We start from the raw sequence: 24,577 nt of genomic DNA, 5'->3' as shown, positions 1-24,577 counted from the left end.
TGAGAAGAATAGCATAGAACTAGGAATGAACAACACAAGACTGGAGGAAACCGTCAGAAGGGAGTAAAGATTCTGGATAATGCAGTAGGAGAGATGATGCTGGAAAGAGGGCCCTCTGTGGACCCTGAGAAGCAGGATAGGAAATTTACTTCAGTATTTCTATCACTTCGGTAAATGTTGCATTAAAAATTGTTATGTTTGAAAAGAAACAAATCTGGATTTTTTGAAAACATATTGTAGAAATAGAAATGCAAAAATACATGCACTTTAGTCTGTGTGACAGTTGATGTAATTACTATTTGTTGGTGGACTCATGGCAAGCACTAGGAAAAGAGCATTATAAGAACTATTGCATCCATATGAATGAGAAATGAATACTCAGAGAAGTTATCATTTACCTAGCAGGTGGCAGGGCTGGGATTTAAACCCATATCTTAGTAGACTGTCTCATGCTGCTGCTGCTGCTGCTGCTACTGCTGCTTACTTATATGTGCCAGGCACTGAGCTAAACACTTTACATATATTCCTTCTATCAGTTTTACAGAATTGATTTTATTTTTCCCTGTTTTGTGAATGAAAGACCTGAGGTTTAGATAATTTCTGTAGTAAAAATCATGAACTTAACAATTTTAATACCAGGCTTATAAATATGACATAGCTAATAAGACATCTTTAATATAAAATATTTTATGAGATTTTAAAAACTGATTTTGCAGTGATAGACGTAGTTTCAAAAATAATTGACAATTGTACAATTTCGCATTTAAGGATATTCATCTCAAAGTAAGTCCTTTTCTGTGGGATTTCTAACAGTAATCAAATTTTGAAGTCTTATGGGGAAGAATTTTTAATTACAATTTCTAAGAATATGTAAGCCTATTCAATTCAATATAGCAGTAATTACTAAGATGAAAGAATGCCTACTTTCTTCCAAGTGTGGTAATTGCTCAATGGAATTAGATATTTCACAAGTAATTTTATAATTTTGTTAATTAAGATTAAAGTAATTATCTTGGCCCTGAGATTGCTGTAAACTGAGAGTCTAGCTCTACCGGCAGAAAAGAAAAAGAGTGTATATGAGCTCTAAAAAGGTTTGTATGCTATTCCCGCCCCCGCCATCCCCAGAAAAAAAAAAAAGAAAAAGAAAAAGAAAAAGCTGAGTCAGAAGAAGAGCTTGTTAAAGATGCAAAGAGTGAAAATGCAATTTCACATTTGTGGTAATAGAGAGTTTACTGAATAAAGCTAAAAACAAATTATTTCTCTTTTTTACTCTCCAGCCCTGCCTTCTTGTTTAATATTTGGAACCACTTTTTTCCTTCGTGTTAAAGTGAAAAAACATACTCATTGTACTAAATTTTTCCTCAAATGTTTCACCTTTAAAACCTTCCATTCACCTCAGCCAAATCTTTTTTTTTTTTTTAATTTATTTCAGTAGGTTTTGGGGGAACAGGTGGTGTTTGGTTACATGAATAAGTTCTTAGTGGTGATTTCTGAGATCTTGGTGCATCTATCACCTGAGCAGTGTACACTGTACCCAATTTGTAGTGTTTTATCCCTCACCCCCTCCCACCCTTTCTTTGAGTCCCCAAGTCCATCGTATCATTCTTATGCCTTTGTATCCTCATAGCTCAGCTCCCACTTATGAGTGAGAACATATGATGTTTGCTTTTCCATTCCTGAGTTACTTCACTTGGAATAATGGTCTCCAATCCCACCCAGGTTTCAGTCAAATCTTTTCTGTAGGATCATACCTGGTGACCTTTAAGAACTTTAACCACCACAAGAAATCAGTTGGTGGTGCTCTAGTGGGGTGGCTCTTCCTCTTTAGTCGTAGATTAAGGAAAGCTCAAGAACCACAACTCTACTGCTCTGTCTGAACACTCAATTGTTAATTTTGTTCCTCCTCCTTTAGCTGAAATTCAGATTTTATCAACATTGTGAATAAATATTTTGTGAGAGTTGAGCTCAGTTTCCTGGACAACACACTTAAAATGCCTGCTTTTATATCTTACAGTTGCATATAGAACCTGACCAGATGTTTATGGGTTTGTTTTTTTGTTTTGTTTTGTTTTGTTTTGTTTTGAGACAGGGTCTCACTCAATTGCCCAGGCTGGAGTGCAGTGGTGTAATCTCAGCTCACTGCACCCTCTGCCTCCCAGGTTCAAGCAATTCTCCTGCTTCAGCCTCCCAAGTGGCTGGGATTACAGGCACCCACCACCACACCTGGCTAATTTTTTCAGTAGAGACAGGGTTTCACCATGTTAGCCAGACTGGTCTCAAACTCCTGACCTCCAGCAGTCCACCTGCCTCAGCCTCCCAAAGTGCTGGGATTACAAGCATGAGCCTCTGCACCCAAACTATTTTTTTCTGTTTGTGGTTATCACATTGAAATTATCCCTTAAAGACTATAAAACCACTTTATTCCTTCAGATACCAGAAAATTAGGCTTATAGGGAGTGATAACCAAGAGACAAGAAGCAACAGCTAAGTATTTTTTGTTCTTAAAAAAACTGCTTTTCCTGAAGAAAGCAAAATAAAATAAAACCCAGATTAAAGAATCAAATATGATGACATCTAATACTCTTAGAAGACCTTTCTGCATCATTCCAAAAAAAAAAAGGCTATAAGCCTCTGATATGATTATTTTAAGGACAGAATGAAGATTTCCTCTTGAATGATTTGCTCTGCCCTTTATCAAAAAGATGTATCCGTCCACTTTAATGTTTCTGGTATAAATATACTTCGCCCTTTAAAAATTACTACATAACACTAAAATCACTAGCATTGCTGTACATCATCAACAGTCAAGCTGGAGAGCCAAATCAGGAATGAACTCCCATTCACAGTTGCCACAAAAAGAATCAAGTACCTAGGAATACAGCTAACTAGGGAGGTGAAAGATCTCTATGAGGAGACCTACAAACCACTGTTCGAAGAAATCAGAGATGACACAAATAATTGGAAAAACATTCCATGCTCATGGATAGAAAGAATTGATATCATTAAAATGGCCATATTGACCAAAGCAATTTATAGTTTTAATGCTATTCCTATTAACCTACCATTGAGATTCTTCACAGAACTAGAAGAAACTATTTTAAAATTCATATAGGACAAAAAAGAGCCCAAATAGCCAATGCAATCATAAGCAAAAAGAATAAAGCTGGAGGCATCACACTACCCAACTTCAAAATATACTACAGGGCTACAGTAACCAAAACAGTATGGTGGATACAAAAACAGACACATAGACCAATGGAACAGAATACAGAACCCAGAAATAAGACCAGATACCTATAGCTATTTGATCTTTGACAAACCTGACAAAAGGAAGCAATGGAGAAAGGATTTCTTATTCAGTAAATTTGGTGCTAAGTGGCTAGCCATATGCAGAAGGTTGAAACTGGACCCCTTCCTTATACCATATTCAAAAATAAACTCAAGATGGATTAAAGACTTAAATATAAAACCCAAAACTATTAAAACTCTGGAGGATAGGCTAGGCAATACAATTCAGGACATAGGCATGGGCAAAGATTTCATGATGAAGACACCAAAGCAATTCCAACAAAAGCAAAAATTGACTAATGGGATCTTTTTAAAGAGCTTCTGCACAGCAGAAGAAACTGTCAATAGACTAAACAGACAATTTACAGAATGGAAGAAAATTTTTGCAAACTATGCATCTGACAAAGGTCTCATCCAGTGTCTTTTAGGAACTTAAACAAATTTACAAGCAAAAAACAACCCAATTAAAAAGTGGGCAAAGAGCATGAACACTTTTCAAAAGAAGATATATATGTGTCCAACAATCATATGAAAAAAAGTTCAACATCACTGATCATAGGAGAAATGCAAATGAATACCACAATGAGACACCATCTCACACCAGTCAGAATATGGCTATTATTCAAAAGTCAAAAACAACAGATGCTGTTGAGGTAGTAGAGGAAATGGAACACTTGTACACTGTTCGTGGGAGTGTCAGTCAGTTCGACCAGTGTGGAAGACAGTGTGGCAATTCCTGAAAAACCCGAAGGCAGAAATACCATTAGATCCAGCAATCCCATTACTGGGTATATACCCAAAGGAATATAAATCATTCTGTTATAAAGGCATGCATGTGTATGTTCATTGCAGCACTATTCACAATAGGAAAGATATGGAATCAACCTAAATACCCATCAATGATAGGCTGGATAAAGAAAATGTGGTACATATACACCATGGAATACAATGCTTCCATAAAAAAGAATAAGATCCTGTCCTTTGCGGGTAGGGTGATGGAGCTAGAGGCCATTATCCTTAGCAAACTAACAGGAACAGAAAATGAAACACCACATGTTCTCACTGGTAAGTGGAAGCTAAATGATGAGAACACATGGACACATAGAGGGAAACGACACACACTGGGGCCTGTCTGAGAGTAGAGGGTGGGAGGACAGAGAGGATCAGGAAAAATAACTGCTGGGTACTAAGCTTAATACCTGGATGATGAAATAATCTGTACAACAAACCCCAATGACACAAGTTTACCTATGTAACAAACCCGCACAAGTACCCCTGAACTTAAAAGTTAAAAAAAAAGAACTGTGTAATATTAACATGATATTTCAAAATTCACTGTGAGTGAAGAGTTTACTTGTATAGTGTATTTTTCGCCTAGATATTTTATTTTGCATGTAACTAATAGTAAGTTATCATACTTTAACCAAATGGCTCTACCTTTTTCTCTTTCTGATAAATAAGTAAATTTGGAGTAAAAGTGATGCCGAGAAGTAAAATATATTATTGCTGCAGTGGGCAATACAGGGGAAAAGGGAGGCAGAAGGTAGCGGAAACTACAAAGGGGGAAGTGTAGAGAGGGCTGCAGCTTAACAAAGTAGTAAAAGAAACACATACTGGAATTAAAATTTTAGACAAAATGTTACTTTCCTACCCACTGTCTTTTTTCATGTCTTTATTTGATTTGGTTGATAACAAACTTTTCTAATTATTAAGTATAGCTTATACAATCTAACTTTTATTTAATTATATTCATGCTTTTTTTGCCTAAAGTTTCATTATTATTAATTGGGGATCCTGTTTGATTTGATACTGGCATTTATCGTCTTCCTCTAGTGTGAATCCAAAATGTTTCAGAGAATTTATCAAGAATCATCATTAATAATGACTATATCCTACTGATATGCATGGAAATAAATGGGGATATAAACAAAAAGTTGAAATGCAGCTCAGTGATGTATTTACAATTCTGATTACAGAATCCTATCTTTCATTCCGTGTTTAGCAGTCACACGGAGAAGGAACAAATTAGCCTGGCTTTAAAACATTGAACTAAAAACTAGGATTTGACTGTCTGAGCCATAACTTTACAGTGTCAGAATGTGAAAGTATACCTCCTAAATGCAGAAAGGATGCATTTTTTCAGGAACTTCACCAATTAATTTGCAATGTAAATTGATATAATAACCATATAGTAATACACAACCCTGAGTATCAGAGAAAGAAGACCTTGAAAGAAGTGCTCAGTAATACATAGGCAAGAATCAAAATAGTAGTAACGGCTTGAGATATATATCAAATGTAAGTGGGGACTTCAAAAGTTTCACAGAAAAATGGAATTAAAAGATAGGAATAAAGAAATATAAACTTTATCTCTCAACATAAATGCCATCAAGTTCAGGACACTTTTGTAAGTGATACCAGCCATTAAGTCCATCCCTAAAGAACTGAGGGTCTTGGAATTTAACATGTCAGTATAGTCTTTTTTACATTGTTAACTGAAGAGAAGGGTACCCTTTACAAACTTTTTAAGGTTAGGAAACAAAAAGAAGTTACAGGGAGCCAAATCAAGACTGCATGGTGCATGCCTGCTGATTTCCCATAGAAACTCTTTGAAAATTGCACTTGTTTGATGAGGGTATGAGCAGGAACATTGTCATGTCAGAGGACTCTGATGAAGCTTTCCTGGGCATTTTTCTGCTAAAGCTTTAGCTGGCTTTCTCAACACACTCTCATAATAAGCAGATACTATCATTCTTTGGTTCTCCAGAAAGTCAGCAAGCAAAATGCCTTGAGCAGCCCACAAAACAGTTACCATGACCTTTGCTCTTGACCAGTTCACTTTTGCTTTGACTGGACCACTTCCACCTCTTGGTAGCCATTGCTTTGATTGTGCTGTTTTTAGGATAGTAAGTTTTATCTCCTGTTACAGTTGTTCAAAGAAATACTTCAAGGTCTTTATCCTACTTGTTTAAAATTTCTGTTGAAAGCTCTGCTCTCATATGCAGCTGATATGGGTGCATTGATTTTGGCACCCATCCAGTGGAAAATTTGCTTAATTTTAATTTCTCAGTTAGAATTGTGTAAGCTGAACCAGTTGAGATTTCTATAGTATTGGTTATTGTGTGTGCTGTTAATCATTGGTCCTCTTCAATTAGGGTACAAGCAAGATTAATTTTTTTTCATAAATTGTTGTAGATGATTTGCCTGTGCCTCTGCAAGCTTCATCTTCAACATTATCTTGTCTCTTTTTTTTTTTTTTTTTTTTTTTTTTTTTTTTTTTTTTTGAGATAGAGTTGTGCTTTGTTGCCCAGGCTGGAGAGCAGTGGTGCAAACACAGCTCATTGTAAACCTTGACCTCCTGGGTACAAGCTATCCTCCTGCCTCACCTCCTGAATAGCTGGGACCACAGGCATGTGCCACCATGCCCTGCTATTTTTTTTTTTTTTTTTTTTTTTTTTTTTTTTTTTTTTTTTTTAGTTTTTGTAATAAAGGGTCATACCATGTTATCCAGGCTGGTCTTGAACTCTTGGGCTCAAGCAGTCCTCCCATCTCAGCCTTCCAAAGTGCTGTGATTACAGGCATGAGCCACTACATTTGGCTTGTCTCTTTAAAAAGTCATCCATCAACACTTGTGAAAAGAAGGGGACAATACAAGTTTTTTATTTGTAAGCTTCTGCTTTCTTTAATTGTTTCCATGAATGTTTTTTTAACCATCAATGATTGTATCATTCTTCCACCCAAACTTTACCATAAATTTGGTACTTGTTCTTAGTTCAGTTCTAGCAGGACTTATGTTGCTCTGAGAGGGGTTTTGTTCAAACTGATGTCTTATCTTTCTTAGTGCCTTACTATATCCTGTTCAGACATATAGCAAGTTAGTACAAGTTTATTTTGGTGCAAAAAATTTGAAATCCATGCATAATGTTTTCATAATACACATTTTCCATGAACCTTTTGAAGTCCGCTAGTATGTATACAGATACATATTATAGGTAAGAGATTTTGTGTGTGTGCACACATACATGCACAAACACACGGCATTGCAGTACTATATATCACTGGGAATACATCCAACAGGACACAAGACATGTTAAATGAAAGAGTGATGACCTTTCTTATGGTGGAGAACAGTGCCAGTAAGTATAGACTGTGTCTTTTCAACATATTTTGTAATCATGTTTCATTAGTGTATTCTCGTATGTGTACTTATATATTCACCTGTGCAGCAAGTGGGTTCCCCCATTTTCATTACTTTGTCTCACCTCTTTCCTTCAGTTTGTCAAAAATTTTAACTATAAGTTTGTTTTTATTATGAAATAGACTGAAAGCTGCATAAAGACTAGAATTATGCTGATATTTACCTAGTGTGCATGCCTCGTATTTAGTCTATGGCTTGGCTCATAGATTTGTACAATAAGTATTTGTTGACTAATGAATGAACATAGACATTACACATACAGTACTGTACATATTTCATAGTTATCACTGTTTATCCAGAGTAATTAGTACTGGTTGTAGAGAGGCAGGAAACAGCTATGCTGGTGCTGTCAATGTAGTATCCTTAAGATAGTCCATTTTCCTGGTTGCTTTCTTTACAGTGAGAAGCGGTGCAGCATAAGCAAGGAAGTCAGACTGCCTGAGGACACATTCTGCCACCAACTAGTTATATCATCTTGGGCACATTACTTAACCACTCTGTGCTTCCATTTCTTCATCTGTGCAATGAATTAATAATAGTACCTATCTCAAAAGGATTAATGAAAACTGGTGGAGTAGTGAGTAGATATGTATGTAATGATTAGAAAAGTACCTAGAACACAGAAAGCTCTCAGTAAATATTGGCCTATTTTCTTGATCACTAAAATGGTAGGAAGGGAATATTGCAAATTGTATATTGGCTCTTAAAGTTTTTGTCTGGAAATGTCTCATTTCTGCTCACATTTTATTAGCTGGAGGAGGTCACATCAACATGATTAAGTTCAAAGTGATAGAAAAGTACAATTTTAAAATGTGTATAGAACAAGGAGAGGATAACCATTTGTAACTCTCAGTACTTAACGTTTTTGTTTAATCTTGGTGGGATTAGAATTCATGCACAGAAGTCCTGACCTCAGTGATTACCACTTAACTCTTGTAGCCAAAGGGAATTTCAATTTCTCATGTATTTTATGTGTATATTTAGTAAAATATTCCTTTGTTTATTTCACTCTTTCCTCTGTTCTGTTGGATAGTTTTTGTTACTACATATTAAATAACCAATTAACATTTTCAGTAGTGCTTCACCAGGTAAATTCAGTTTTCTCTGTAGCTTATAAAGGGGAACCATTCCTGGGGGACCAAGGGGCTTTAAGGAAAATAAAGTGCATGCTCGTAAGTTGAAAATGCAATTATCAAAAATGTTATTGAGGAAACTATGAGTGTCTAAACCCTATTTATCTAAAAATAAAACCAAGTTCCAGTTAATGAACATCATTATATCAATAATAACATTAATTACCATAATACAACCTAACTGGAAATCTTCCCTTCATTAATTATTGACTGTTCATATGTTCTTTTCTTGCAATAGTACACTGTTCTCATATAACCACACTCATGAACAAAATATACATATGATGCTCAATGTTTCTGTATAATTTAGTCATTAATGGCACAAAGTTATAAAGACCAAAAAATAAACTGCTTAAAAGAAAGCATATGATATCACACTCACCTTCCTAGTTCACATCATTGGAGGTATCATGCATGAGACAATAAATGTATAAGCTAACAAATCCAAACAGACTTCAGTGTAGTATGACTACCGGTGCCACTGTGGAGACAGTAGCACAGGTGGCTCCTGTCTATTCAACAGGGTACTCTCCAAATACAGGAAATCTAAATTAGCCCTTCCTCATGAAAAGAAATGCTTTTATATACCAAACTGAGGACATTCATTGAAACTCTTAGAGCAATCAGATTATACTGACTATAAATAGATATATAATAGGATAACATGAAGTTCTCATCATGCTTACAAATTATTAATAATAGTCACATCTACAGTTACTCTTTTTTTATTATACTTTAAGTTCTAGGGTACATGTGCACAACGTGCAGGTTTGTTACATATGTATACATGTGCCATGTTGGTGTGCTGCACCCATTAACTCATCATTTACATTAAGTATATCTCCTAATGCTATCCCTCCCCGCTCCTCCCTCCCCATGATAGGCCCCAGTGTGTGATATTCCCCTTCCCGAGTCCAAGTGATCTCATTGTTCAGTTCCCACCTATGAGTGAGAACATGCAGTGCTTGGTTTTCTGTCCTTGTGATAGTTTGCTCAGAATGATGGTTTCCAGCTTCATCCATGTCCCTACAAAGTACATGAACTCATCCTTTTTTATTGCTGCATAGTATTCCATGGTGTATATATGCCACATTTGCTTAATTCAGTCTATCATTGATGGACATTTGGGTTGGTTCCAAGTCTTTGCTATTGTGAATAGTGCTGCAGTAAACATACGTGTGCATGTGTCTTTATAGCAGCATGATTTATAATCCTTTGGGTATATGCCCAGGAATGGGATGGCTGGGTCAAATGGTACTTCTAGTTCTAGATCCTTGAGGAATTGCCACACTGTCTTCTACAGTGGTTGAACTAGTTTACAGTCCCAGCAACAGTGTAAAAGCGTTCCTATGTCTCCACATCCTCTCCAGCACCTGTTGTTTCCTGACTTTTTAATGATTGCCATTCTAACTGGTGTGAGATGGTATCTCATTGTGATTTTGATTTGCATTTCTCTGATGGCCAGTGATAGCATTTTTTCATGTGTCTGTTGACTGCTTAAATGTCTTCTTTCGAGAAGTGTCTGTTCATATCCTTTGCCGACTTTTTGATGGGGTTGTTTCATTTTTTCTTGTAAATTTGTTTAAGTTCTTTGTAGATTCTGGATATTAGCCCTTTGTCAGATAGGTTTGATTGCACTGTGGTCTGAGAGACAGTTTGTTATAATTTCTGTTCTTTTACATTTGCTGGGGAGTGCTTCACTTCCAACTATGTGGTCAATTTTGGAATAAGTGCGATGCACTGCTGAGAAGATTGTGCATTCTGTTGATTTGGGGTGGAGAGTTCTGTAGATGTCTGTTAGGTTCGCTTGGTGCAGAGCTGAGTTCATTTCCTGGATATTCTTTTTAACTTTCTGTTTCATTGATCTGTCTAATGTTGACAGTGGGGTGTTAAAGTCTCCCATTATTATTGTGTGGGAGTCTAAGTCTCTTTATAGGTCTCCAAGGACTTGCTTTATGAATCTGGGTGCTCCTGTATTGGGTGCATACATATTTAGGATCGTTAGCTCTTCTTGTTGAAATGATCCCTTTACCGTTATGTAATGGCCTTCTTTGTCTCTTTTGATCTTTGTTGGTTTAAAGTCTGTTTTATCAGAGACTAGGATTGCAACCCCTGCCTTTTTTTGTTTTCCATTTGCTTGGTAGGTCTTCTTCCATCCCTTTATTTTGAGCCTCTGTGTGTCTCTGCACGTGAGATGGATCTCCTGAATACAGCACACTGATGGGTCTTAACTCTTTATCCAATTTGCCAGTCTTTGTCTTTTAATTGGAGCATTTAGCCCATTTACATTTAATATTGATATTGTTATGTGTTACTCTTAAAGACATTATTATTAGAGTATTTTCTGTTGTTTTTTCTATAGTGATTCATATGTTGCAGAAGAAAATGGCAGAAGAATAACTTATATTGAAATACTAAAAGGAGTGATGCAGGAGCAGTTTCCCTAAATAAACAGAAAAAACTATGTGCTTGTATATTTATGAATTTCAGTAGGAAAACAGAGTGAAGTACATGTGAGAATGAAAGGAAGAGAAATGCATGATGTTGTTTTACCACAAGAATATATGCTCACCACTGAGAATATTGCCTAACACAAAACAGATGCTCAATAAATATATTTTTGAATGAAAACCATAGAAGGAAGGATGGAAAGAAATAGATGAGAAGGAGTTTGAACAGAAAACAGATGATGATATCCTAGATTGGTAACCTGGCACAGATGCCAAATATAATGGTGTTGGAATATAAGCCTTTTATGAACATACTATTCTACAGTAGAAAAACCTCTCATGATTCATGACTTGGTGGTAAACAATATTATCAGAAAAATGAGGGTATAAGGAAAGTATTATTTGTTTACTCTATGTTTTAGTTCATTGAGGCTGCTATAACAAAATATAGGCCGAGTATTCCTTATCTGAAACACTTGGAACCAGAGTGTTTTGAATTTAGGATTTTTTTCAGATTTTGGAATATTTGCATATACATAATGCGATATCTTGAGGGTGGGACCCAAGTTTAAAAACAGTTGTCAGCCAGGCATGGTGGCTCATGCCTGTAATTCCAGCACTTTGGGAGGCTGAGGAGGGCGGATCACCTGAGGTCAGGAGTTTGAGACCAGCCTGGCCAACATGGTGAAACCTCATTTCTACTAAAATACAAAAATTAGCCAGGTGTGGTGGCATGAGCCTGTAGTCCCAGCTCCCCGGGAGCCTGAGGCAGGAGAATCGCTTGAACATGGGAGGCGCAAGTTGCAGTGAGCCGAGATCATGCCATTGCACTCTAGCCTGGGTGACAGAGACGAGACTCCATCTAAAAAAAAAAACACACACAATTGTCTATGTTTCATATATATACCTTATACACATGGCCTAAAGATTTTATATAATATTTTTAATAATTTTGTACATGAAACAATGGAACACAGTTTGTGTTAAGTACTTACATGTAGAATTTTCCACTTACGGCATCTTGTCAGCACTCAAAAATTTTGGATCTTGTAACATTTTGGATTTTCAGATTAGAGATGCTTAACCTGGTCCATAAACTAGGTAGCTTATGAACAACAAAAATTTATTTATCACAGTTCTAGAAGTGAGAAGTCCAGGATCAAAATACCAGTAGATTTGGTGTCTGATGAGGGCCCCACCTCCTGGTTCATAGAACAGTGCCTTCTCCCTGTGTCCGCACATCATGGAAGGGGCGAACAAGCTCCCTTGAGCCTATTTGATAAGGGCACTAATCCCATTCACAAGGGCTCTTCTCTCATGACCTAATTACTTTCCCCAAAGCCCCAGCACATCATACCATCACCTTGGAGGTAAGGATTTCAACATATGAATTTGGACACAAACTTTCAAACTATACTAATAACAGTGTTTCTGAACATTTCTTTATTAGAAACTACTTTTAGAAAAATGTAATAAAACTCTAGACTTCTCCCTCAAAAATACATATGTACATATCCCCATAAAATTTTGTAGACCATTTCAGTTTTGTGAATCTGTAAAACTCATCCATTGGTTAATTATGAGTGCCACATTTTTTAAATAATGTGAATGTTGGGCTTAATATCTACCCCCACCCCCCAAAAAATATGAAAAGAGCACAGAAGTGCCAAGGAACAACACACAACTCTGTATATAGATATCGGAAGGACTAAAACCCAGAATAACCTGAGGTGCAGTCTAAAAAAGTAATAGGACTCCTCCGTCAGGTCCCACAGTATAATAGGATATAGCCAATTATCTTTCCATTTAGTGATTGTAATTTTTTGTGTCCACATATTCACTGCTAGTATATAGAAATAGAATTATTATTTGTGTGTCTATCTTGCATCTTGTGACCTTGCTTACCTCAGTCATTAGTTCCAGGAGTGTTTGACAGATTTTTGCGTGATTTTTTATATAGACAGTCATGATATCTGCATATAGGGACAATTTTATTTCCTCTTTTTCTGTTTCTATTCCTCTTATTTCCTCTCTTTTGCCTCACTGCATTGGCTATAAATTTCAGTACCCTGTTGAGTAAGAGTGGTAACAGCAGACATCTTTGGCTTATTCCCAGTTTTAGGTGGAGAACATTCAGTCATTCACTCTTACGTATCAAGTTAGCTATAGTTTTTTGTCGATACTTTTATCGAGTTGAAGAAATTGCCGTTTATTCCTGTTTTCCTGAACTTTTCTAAAATTGTGAATCATTGCTAAATTTTGTCAGATACCTTTTATAATGACTAATGTGATCATGTGATTTTTCTTCTTCAGCTGTTAATGTAATGCACTACATGGATTCTTAAGAATTTTTTTGTCTGTATAAAGGATGGATATTGGTCTGTAGTTTTCTTCTTTTGTACTGTTTTTGGTTTTTGTATTGGGGTGATATTAGCTACAATAATTATTGAGAAATGTGTCTTCCTCTTCTGTTTTCTGGAAGAGATTATGCATAATTGGAGTTAATTCTTCTTTAAATGTTTAATAAAATTCTTCAGTGAAACTATCTCAGCCTGGAGATTTGGGGAGAGGGGAGTAAACATCTTAAATTTCCTTAATTGTTACAGAGATGTTCATGTTATCTTTTTCACATTGGGTGAGTAGTGGTCATTTGTGTTTTTTGGTCCATTTCTTCTAAGTTGTCAAATTTATGTGTGTAGAGTCTTTCACAGTATCCACTCGTTCTTTTGATGTCTTCAGAGTCGGTAATGATATCCTCTTTTTCATTCCTGATATTGGTAATTTGTGTCTACTCTTTTTTCTTTGTCAGTCTTTTCAGAGGTGTGTCAGTGTTACTGATTTGTTTCAAAGAAACAGCTCTTTGTTTTGTTCATTTTTCTCTGTTGTTTTTGTTTTCAGTTTCACTGATTTTTATTGATTTCTGCTTTTTTTATTGTTCCTTTCTTCTACTTGCCTTTTATGTGTTCTAAAGGTGAGAATTTAGACTACTGATTTTAAATGTTTCTTCTTTTCTAATATATGCATTTAATACTATAGATTACCCTCTCAGTCCTACTTTAGTTGTGTCCAACAAGTGTTGATATTTTTTATTGTGATTTTCATTCAGTTCTGTGTTCTTTTTGTTTTCCCTTGAGAATTCTTTTTTAAATCAAGAGGTTTTTTTTCCTGCCTTCCTGTGGGTGACTTGGTCATTTTTTAGAATTCTGTTTTGATTTATCTACATTTCTTAGTATATCCCTTTGTGTAACTTTTTTAGTGTTTGCTCTAAGTATTACATTTTTTATGCATAGCCTTATCAGTCTACTGGTGCTATCATTCTATCAGTCCATGTGAAATATAGACACTTTACATCCCTTCACATCCGTTTGCCCTCCCCCATTTATAATATATTTATCTTAAATATTACCAGTAAATACACTTAGAACCACATCAGTGTTACAATTTGTGTTTCAACAGTAAAACATAATTTAGAGAACTCAAGAGGAAAAGGAAAGCCTGTTATAGATAGTCATATTTTGCTTATTGTGTTCTTTCTTCCTCCCTAATGTTTCAGTGTTTCTTCTATTACCTCCCTCATGTTTACAGAACTGCCTGTAGCCTTTCTTTTAGACTAGATCTGATAGCAATAAATATTCTGGCTTTTACTTCATCTAAAGACATATTCACTTATTATTCCTGGAGGTGTCTTCATTGGCTATAGGATTTGGGGTTGACAGTTCTTTTCTTTTAGCACCTAAAAAGTATTTTGCCACTTCCTCTGGTCATCATTGTTTCTGATGTAAAATATGTTGTCATTCTAATTGTTTTACTTCTCTAAATGAGATGCCATTTTTCTCTGGCTGCTCTTTAGACTTTCTTTGCGCTCAGTTTTCAGAAATTTAATTATGATGTGTCTCAGCATGGACTTCCTTGGATTTAGTTTGGAGTTCAGTGAGCTACTTAAATCTGTACATTTATGACTTTGCCAAATTTAGAAAGTTTTCCGCCATTATTTTTTCAGATATTGTTTCGGCTCTGCCCACTTTCTCCTCTCCTTCTAGGATTCCAGTGACACAAATGCTACATGTTGTGCTCCACAGATCCCTAAGGCTCTGTTCACTTTTTCATCTATTTCCTTCTGTTATTTGGATTGCATAATTTCTATTATCCTGTCTTCCAATTAAGTGATTCCTCCCTCTGTCCCTTCCATTCTGCTGTTAAGCACATCTACTGAGCTTTTATTTTGGTTATTATATAATGTCAGTTCAAAAATTTCCATTTGGTTCTTCCTTACATCTTCTGTTTCTTTTCTGAGAGTTTCTATTTCTTTGCTAAGGGTATTTTTTTTCATTCATTTCAAATATTTTCATAATTGCATATTGAAGCATATTGTCAATCATGGCTGCTTTAAATTCTTCACCATTTCAATGTTGGCATTTTGGGGTGATCTTTTTGCATACCCTTGGAGATTTTCCAGCTTCTTGGTGTGACAAGTGATTTTAGATTGAAACTTGGACCTTTTCTTATTTTTTTCTGAGAAAATTTATTTTATTTAAACCTTCTATTTAGACTTTCTATAACATGCTTCATCTGGAAGAGGGGACACTGTCTTATATCTGCTACATGGTAGTAGAAATCTAAGTTCTTCACTTGACGTCCATTGAAACCCAGTGAGTCAGGGGCTCTTCTCATACTGCTTGATGGGGGTGGGAGTTCCCGGTCCCCATGTGATGTCCACTGGTGGGCTGGCCTCATTGTTGTTTGTCAGCAGTGGAAATCCTGACTCTGCAGTAGGCTTCCTCTGACACTACCCCAGTGGGGAGGAGGAGGGATGCCCCATTACTATCCAATGGGAGGTGGAAAGCCAGCCTCTCCACATGGTCTCCACTGACTCCATGTGAGTGGGGCACCTTGTTACCAGCCAGCAGAGATGAAGTCCTGGCTGCCTACTTGGTGGTCTCTGATAACACCCAGCAAGGGTGTTGGGTATCTCATTACACCTTCATGAGGGTACTTGTCTGGGCTTCACCGCCATCCTTTGCTGGTGTAGGTCAGGTGGGGACACAATTTTTCTGTGATGTTTGGCTGGAGTATAGCAGTTGTCTAAAAGTTTTCCATCTTGCTAATCTGCTGTTTTCTCGTCCTTTGACTAGAGGGAGCAGGCTTTTGCTGGGGCTTTTTTTTTTTTTTGCTTTTTTTTTTTTTGTCTGCACTCATTTGTCTATCTGGGCTGTTGGCCTCTTTGCCTCCAAGTGTGGAATATATGAAGCAAAAAGAACTCATCAATATGTTGTTCCTTATGTCCTGAGGTCCTTAGTCAGTCTACCTTCTCTCACCTTTCAGAGCCTTCTCTTTTTTTAAATTTATTTTAATAGGTTTCTGGGGAACAGGCGGTATTTGGTTATGTGAATAAGTTCTATAAGTGGTGATTTCTGAGATTTTGGTGCACCCATCACCTGAGCAGCGTACCCTATACCCAATGTGTAGTCTTTTATTTCTCAGCCACCTCCCACCCTTTCCCCTGAGTCCCCAAAGTATGTGTGTGTGTGTGTGTACATATATATGTATATATGTGTGTATATATACGTGTATATATATACGTGTGTGTATATATATAACATTTTCTTTATCCACTCATTGACTGATGGGTATTTGGGCTGGTTTCATATTTTTGCAATTGCAAATTGTGCTGCTATAAACATTTGTGTGCAACTATCTTTTTTGTATAATGAATTCTTTTCCTCTGAGTAGATACCCAGGAGTGGGATTGCTGGATCAGATGGTAGATCTACTTTTCGTTCTTAAAGGAATCTCCACACTATTTTTCATTGTGGTTATACCAGTTTACGTTCCTACCAACAGCGTAAAATGTTTACATTCTCACCACATCCACACCAACATCTGTTTATTTTTATTTTTTTGATTATGTTCATTCTTGGAGGAGCGAAGTGGTATTGCATTGTGGTTTTGATTTGCATTTCCCTGATAATTAATGATACTGAGCATTCTTTCATAGGTTTGTTGGCCATTTGTATATCTTATTTTGAGAATTGCCTATTCATGTCCTTAGCCCACTTTTCAATGGGATTGTTTGTTTTGTTCTTGCTGATTTGTTTGGATTCCTTTTGCCCAATGTATAGATTATGAAAATTTTCTCCCACTGTCTGTTTACTGCTTATTTCTTTCACTGTGCGAAAGGAAGCTTTGTAGTTTAATTAAGTCCCATCTATTTATCCTTTTTTTGTTACATTTGCTTCTGGGTTCTTGGTCTCGAAGTCTTTGCCTAAGCCAATGTCTAGAAGAGTTTTTCCAGTGTCATCTTCTAGAATTTGTATGGTTCAGGTCTTCAGAGTCTTCTTATGTTTGTTGTATATATCCTTTCCAGAACTGTTCAGCTGCCCTTACAGAAGAATAGGGAACACTATGTCTAGGGCTAGAAATTTTAGATAACATTAGATCTCTGACGGCTTTTGGTGAATTCAGTTACTTAATTTTAACATAATCTTACTGAAAATCAATATAGCCTGATTTTAGCATGGTCTTCCTTAAATTACTGGGGTTAGTTTGTATTTGTAAGGATAGAAATCATCCTATTTTAAATTAGAGAGCTATACTGTTTATTACTATTATTCATCAAGTAATCATTATTTAACAGAAGAATTAAGTTATAATTATGATGTACAGGAAAAATAAGTGCATTAAAGTATACTTTAAAGACTTACAATTTTAGTTCTTTTTATATGCCCTTTATACTATCAGGTTTTTATAATGAAATTATAGATAAAAAATTATATAGCCATAAAATCTAAAATGCCTTTCAAAATGAAATTATTTTTCTCAATGGCCAGACATTGAAAAAAATCCATAGTTTTTTTTGAAATTAAAAAAATGTTTTCATTAATTCAGTGAATATTTAGTAAAAACATGCTGTGTGCCAGACATTGTGCTAGAAATATAATGATGAGCAAAACATACATAGGTCCTGCCTTAATCAGACTTAAAGTGTTCTTCTACAGTAAAATATCAAAATAATTAATGAAGTGAAATCTTCTAGGAAAGTATTTTATATGTTTTTATGAATACTGCTGCTCTGGAAAATTAGAATATTATAAAAATTGACTTCTTAAGCAGTGGTATTTATTACTAATGTTTACTGAAATTAAACTAACAAACAAAAATTGTATCATTATCACAAAATATTTCATTGGCTATATAATGGGCCTATTTACATCATTTCTGAAATATCTCCTGGATTTTTAGTATTGGTTTGGAGTATAAAAGACAGTGATGGCCAATGTTGGCCATGGCTATTAATGGTTTATATTAGTTGAAAGCTGTAAAATCATCCAAGAACTCTATTAGCATTAGAATAATAATTTACCAAGACAATTACCACATACTGGAAATTTTTGCAGCTCTAGTTCAGTATTATTAATAATGGATAAAACTGCATTTTTCTCAGGTTGCTGTGGGCAGTGGGGAATTATTTCAATGAATATTTCAGTGCATTATTTTAATCATTTTTCCACCAAATCCAAGTGGGCAATATTTTATACTTCTTAATTCAGCCTACTAAGAAACCATGGTCATTAAATTGTAAACTATTTGTAGTGAGGTGTATTCTGTGATTTACATCCCTTGTTAAAAATAGTGTAAAAGAAACAAACTGTACCATTAATACTTGTAATTTGATGTTGCATTTGTTACTAAACTCCACATGATTAATGCTTTTAATAGAAATAAGAAAATTTAAAAAATAAAAAGCAGAGCTGAGTGGTATAATGCCTGAAATATAAGAATGTTATTATTTTAAGTCTTTTTCAGTTGTAGAGGGAATATATATATATGTATATTTCACACTTGTATTTGTGTATGTGTGTATATATATATGTGTATATATATATTTTTATATATGTGTGTATATATATATAATGTGTATATATATATATACACATTATCTTAATTTTTCAATGAGACCAACAAAATAACTTCAATTTTATAGAAAAATGTATTTCCAGTTATACATTGTTATTAATAGGGATTACTTTTTTTCCCCTCTACTCTTAGCCAATTGCATGATTTCTGGCGTTTGGATTACTGGGAAGATGATCTTCGTCGAAGGAGACGATTTGTTCGCAATGCATTTGGCTCCACTCATGCTGAGGCATTGCTCAAAGCTGCAATAGAATATGGTTAGTACCAATGCTTCTTCCACAAAAATACTTCTGGATGTGAGGTAACTCCTTGTGTTTGAGAATTCCTTTTTTTTTTTTTTCACTAGTATTTAATGTTCTCCATATCATGAGTCAGAAATATTTTGTTCTGCTTTATCCTTCAGCATCATTTAGGTTACTGTTAATCAACCCACTATTTCTCGGACTAGATATCTTTTTATAGCCTTCAACTTCTTTTTAAGAGATAAATGGACTTCACATAGTTATTAACTAACATCCCTTTCATATATCCTAAAACAAGAATAAAATTAATTTCTTTTTCGGTGTCTTTCAAACTTTGATGACCAAGACTCATAGTAAATAAAAAAATGACCCTGATCCTGTACTCAGACCTATATATTTTATGTATAAATTTGTTTCTGTGTACACACTTACATATACTTCATTAATATACATATACACATGTAATATGTACACATATGTATACAGTGAGTATATGTTTATGTATGCATATACATATTGTATATATAACTGAAAAAATGTTTTATTAAAAACCTCTTTATATGATATTTTGTTTTCATCCCACCTATTCTTTTCAGTTTAATAAAATATAATTTAAAATCTTGTTATAAGCTGCCAATTTAAATTTCCAGTTCTCCAATGGACTACAAGTCTGAAAAAGATGGTCTCCTACTTACAGTATCATTAATTATCACACTACAATAGAACTGTACCCTAAATTGTTCTTTATAAATTGTACAATAAATCATAAATATCAAAATATTTTTGTAGTTTAATAAAAATGCTGCTACTTTAGATTGCTTTCTGCTAAGAAATATACTTAGGAACATTTGGTCTACTTGCCCATTTTTCAGTGCTGTAACAAGTTTAAGTTTGATGGGGCATATCAGAATTTTATAAACCACATTCACTAAGGAAATACCAGTAATGAACACTGTCCATGTACTTGTTAACCACTTTTGTTCTTCAATTACTCGTATTTTATTATATTAATTTTCATTTATTTGGGAGTACTAAGTGAGCCATCTGTTTTAAAAATTTACTATAGTTGATAAATGGCATTATATCAAATCATAGTTTATATCATGTAATACTATTCATGTTCTTAATGAATTGAACAGGGAAACAATAAAAAGACAAAATGTGCAAAGCTTTTAAAATTTCTTGTCCCAGTAAGCTATGAATTGCTATAACGTAATAAGCCTCAAAATATCATTAAAAAATAGATAAGGATTTTGTATGAAACTATTACACCTAAGATAAAAGTTACACAGTAACTTTATACAGTAAAAGTAACTATAGAAAAAATATGCTGGAAAAAAATTATACTTTGTCTTCTTTGAATAACTAAAAATAGCACCTAAGGATAATAGCCCTCTAAGGATTTGATACCAACTTAAAATAAGTTATCATTATGATCCTGTAGGAGAGAATCTTAGAAATATCTGCCTACGTAGTAGTGGCATGTTTTATAATATGAGCTTAAAATTATTAAAACTTCATTTCATTTAACCAATAATTTAGACTTTTTTACCAATTAATCCTGAATTTATCTTATTTGAAAGTAGAAACATATAAAGACAATTTGTAACAGAGGTTATGCTACAGTGATATCATTAGTGATACTGAGTTGCCAAAGCTTTAATTGTGTAGAATTCATATTATACTACATTCCACAGTCTACAGATTACTTTTAAGAAAGGCTTTTTTAAGAAAAATGTTTGTATTTCTTCTTAAAAGTGAATACTTTGTGTGTTTAATTTGTAAAATAATTCCTAATAAACCAGTGTCAAAGCCTGTAAGAAACAAAATTTAAAATCTTTAAATAAAATATTTTTCAAACTGATAGTCATATTTTAATAAAATAGTAACTATTGTTAATGAACCTAAAGTTAAAAAAAAAACCCTAATTTTGAAATAGATAGAGGTGTAAGTGATACTAAATATTCTTTATGTGTACTATATTTTAAAATATAGTATTTAAGAATTTTCCATCTGGATCATCAGCAACTTTCAGAACCTATTATCTATCCCTCTTGAGTTGTGTTATTTTATAAAAGAAAATAGGAGTATGTTTTTATTATACCTATTAAGAACAAAGATGACACATCTATACTATACAATATTCAGGGAATCTACATGATACTATTGGAGTTACTCCATGGTCATTCTAAGGTCAGGGAGTGGAAGACTAAAGAGAACTAAAGCAATTTTATCTCCAAAAATGATTCTCCTGTAACCTTCATCACAGTTCACAAGACTATGGACTTTAGAACTGAGTGGAGAGTTGGGAGTAAATACAGAGGATGTAGAGAAGGTGAGGGGGAAGCTCTCCCTGGAGTGATCTATATATAGAAGTAGAGGGAAGAATCACAAATTGATGAGAGAAATTTAGTATTGTGCCTTCTTCCTGCCTCTTAATGTGCACTCTAACCTATATCAAAAATATCTCTTCAGAAGAAATAGGAAGTAAATGTCAATAATTATTACAAAGCACTTAATCCAGTAAATGTTGAAAAACTTAATTCAAAACAGATTTTGTAGTGCCAAGGACCCAAAAGATAAGGAAAGACTGAGAAAATATTCCAAAGACTGAGAAAATATTCCAAACTGGAGAAGACCAAAAAAGACAAGATAGATTATTACAGCACTTTTTGTTGTTGTTGTTGATTGTTTGTGACAGAATTTCACTCTTGTTGCCCAGGCTGGAGTGCAATGGCGCGATCTCAGCTCACTTCAATCTTTGCCTCCAGGGTTCAAGCCATTCTCCTGCTGGGATTACAAGCGCCTGCCACCATGCTGGCTAACTCTTTTGTATTTTCAGTAGTGATGGGGTTTCACTATGTTCACCAGTCTGGTCTCGAACTCCTGACCTCAGGCAATCCACCCACCTTGGCCTCCCAAAGTGCTGGAATTATACGCATGAGCCATGGTGCCCAGCCTTACAGCACATTTTTCTAGATGATTGCAGTTGGTAAAATTTGACTGGGGTCCATGATCTGGATGGCAGTATTGTTATCAATGCTAACTTCCAAAGTTGGAGGGTCGATGGTGCTTACACAGGAATGTTCTTGTTCTGAGAAATACAATGGAGTAGTTAGGGGTAATAGGGTACCATACCTGCAACTTCTTAAAAGGTTTTCAAAAGATTAGTGATAATGGATATGTACAGGAGTGGGGTGGGGGGAGTAGATTTTGTTAATATTGGGAAAACCTAGAGAAGGATAAAAATAGGGGTTTTGTACTATATTTGAAATGTTTCTATTAGTTTGAAATTATTTCAGATTTTTTTAAAATTTTATCCCTGCAACTTGAATTAAAAGTGAAAGTGATTTTTAAAAAAGTACAGAAGAAATCATTTATCCATTGTAAATGAGCTCAGAAACCTTTTTCTTGTAATATTCACTGTTAGTGGGTTTGCAGTAAAAAAATAAAAAGAATCTCAAGTATGTTGCTAAAACAATGTAAATGAGGATTGCTGGAAACAAGTCCTTTGCAAAACATTTTGCCAATGCACATCAAGAGCCTTAAAAATGCTGATAATCTTTGACCCAGCAATTCCCCATCTGGGGACTTGACCCAACAAAATGACTCAAAAGAGGGGAAGAAAAACTATTTTAAAATATTCACCGCAGTTTTATTTGGAAAATCTGAAAAACAATATCATATTGTGGGAAGAGTGGAAAGCTTAGTTTCAAAAAAAAAAAAAAAAAGACTCAAAAAAAAAGAAAGAAAACAGATTTTGTGTATTTTATATAAAGATTTTATATATACAAATTTCCAGGACATCCATGTAAAAGTTAAAAAAAAAAGTAGCGATAGTTCCCTCTAGGGTTCCAAGATGGCCAAACAGGAACAGCTCCAGCCTCCAGCTCCCAGCATGAGCGACACAAAAGATGGGTGATGTCTGCATTTCCAACTGAGGTACTGGGTTCATCTCACTGGGGCGTGTTGGACAGTGGGTGCAGCCCAACGAACGAGAGCCAAAGCAGGACGAGGCATCACCTCACCCAGGAAGCACAAGGGGGAAGGGAATTCCCTTTCCTAGACAAGGGAAACCTTGACACACAACACCTGGAAAATCGGGTCACTCCCACCCTAATACTGCGCTTTACCAAGGGTCTTAGCAAATGGCACAAGAGGAGATTATATCCCATGCTTGGCTCAGAGGGTCCCACACCCACAGAGCCTCCCTCATTGCTAGTGCAGCAGCCTGAGATGTAACTGAAAGGCAGCAGCACGGCTGGGGGAGGGGTGCCCACCATTGCTGAGGCTTAAGTAGGTAAACAAAGTGGCTGGGAAGCTCGAACTGGGTGGAGCCCACCACAGCTCAAGGAGGCCTGCCTGCCTCTGTAGACCCCATCTCTGAGGAAAGGGCATAGCCAAACAAAAAGCAGCAGAAACCTCTACAGATGTAAATGTCCCATCTGACAGCTTTGAAGAGAGTGGTGGTTCCCCTAGCATGGAGTTTGAGATCTGAGAACAGACAGACTGCCTGCTCAAGTGGGTCCCTGACCCCCGAGTAGCCTAACTGGGAGACATCCCCCACTAGGTGCAGACTGACACCTCACATCTCACAGGGCTGGGTACACCTCTGAGACGAAGCTTCCAGAGGAACGATCAGACAGCAACATTTGCTGTTCAGCAAAATTCACTCTTCTGCAGCCTGTGCTGCTGATACCCAGGCAAACAGGGCCTGGAGTGGACCTCAAGCAAACTCCAACAAACCTGCAGCTGAGGGTCTTCAATGTTACAAGGAAAACTAACAAATAGAAAGAACATCCACACCAAAACCCCATCTGTACATCACCACCATCAAACACCAAAGGTATATAAAATCACAAAGATGGGGAAAAAGCAGTGCAGAAAAGCTGAAAATTCTAAAAATCAGAGCGCCTCTCCCCCTCCAAAGGAATGCAGCTCCTCACCAGCAACAGAACAAAGCTGGATGGAGAATAACTTTGATGAGTTGCGAGAACAAGGCTTCAGACAATCAAACTTCTCCAAGCTAAAGGAGGAACTACAAACCCAGCGGAAAGAAACTAAAAGACCTTGAAAAAAGATTTGACAAATGGCTAACTGGAATAACCAATGTAGAGAAGTCCTTAAACGAACTGATAGAGATGAAAACCGTGACACGAGAACTACGTGACAAATGCACAAGCTTCAGTAACTGACTCGATCAACTGGAAGAAAGGGTATCAGTGATTGAAGATCAAATGAATGAAATGAAGCAAGAAGAGAAGTTTAGAGAAAAAAGAGTAAAAAGAAATGAACAAAGCCTCCAAGAAATATGGGACTATGTGAAAAGACCAAATCTACATCTGATTGGTG

At 35.6% G+C, this 24,577-nt stretch overlaps 1 protein-coding gene across 5 annotated transcripts in view; it reads left to right on the top strand.

The window, feature by feature from the left end:
- Nucleotides 1–24,577, top strand: part of LOC105486020 (neurobeachin) — a 747,447-nt gene that overhangs the window by 468,130 nt on the left and 254,740 nt on the right. For all 5 annotated transcript variants that reach the window (XM_011748656.3, XM_071081645.1, XM_071081644.1 and 2 more), the window contains one exon: nt 19,116–19,240. In XM_011748656.3, the coding sequence (XP_011746958.1) occupies nt 19,116–19,240 (125 nt within the window). The remainder of the gene's footprint in view (nt 1–19,115; nt 19,241–24,577) is intronic.

This window comes from Macaca nemestrina, chromosome 16, assembly GCF_043159975.1.
Source record: "Macaca nemestrina isolate mMacNem1 chromosome 16, mMacNem.hap1, whole genome shotgun sequence".
In the NCBI taxonomy this organism is placed as follows: domain Eukaryota; kingdom Metazoa; phylum Chordata; class Mammalia; order Primates; family Cercopithecidae; genus Macaca; species Macaca nemestrina.
This window is presented reverse-complemented; position numbering and strand designations above follow the sequence as displayed.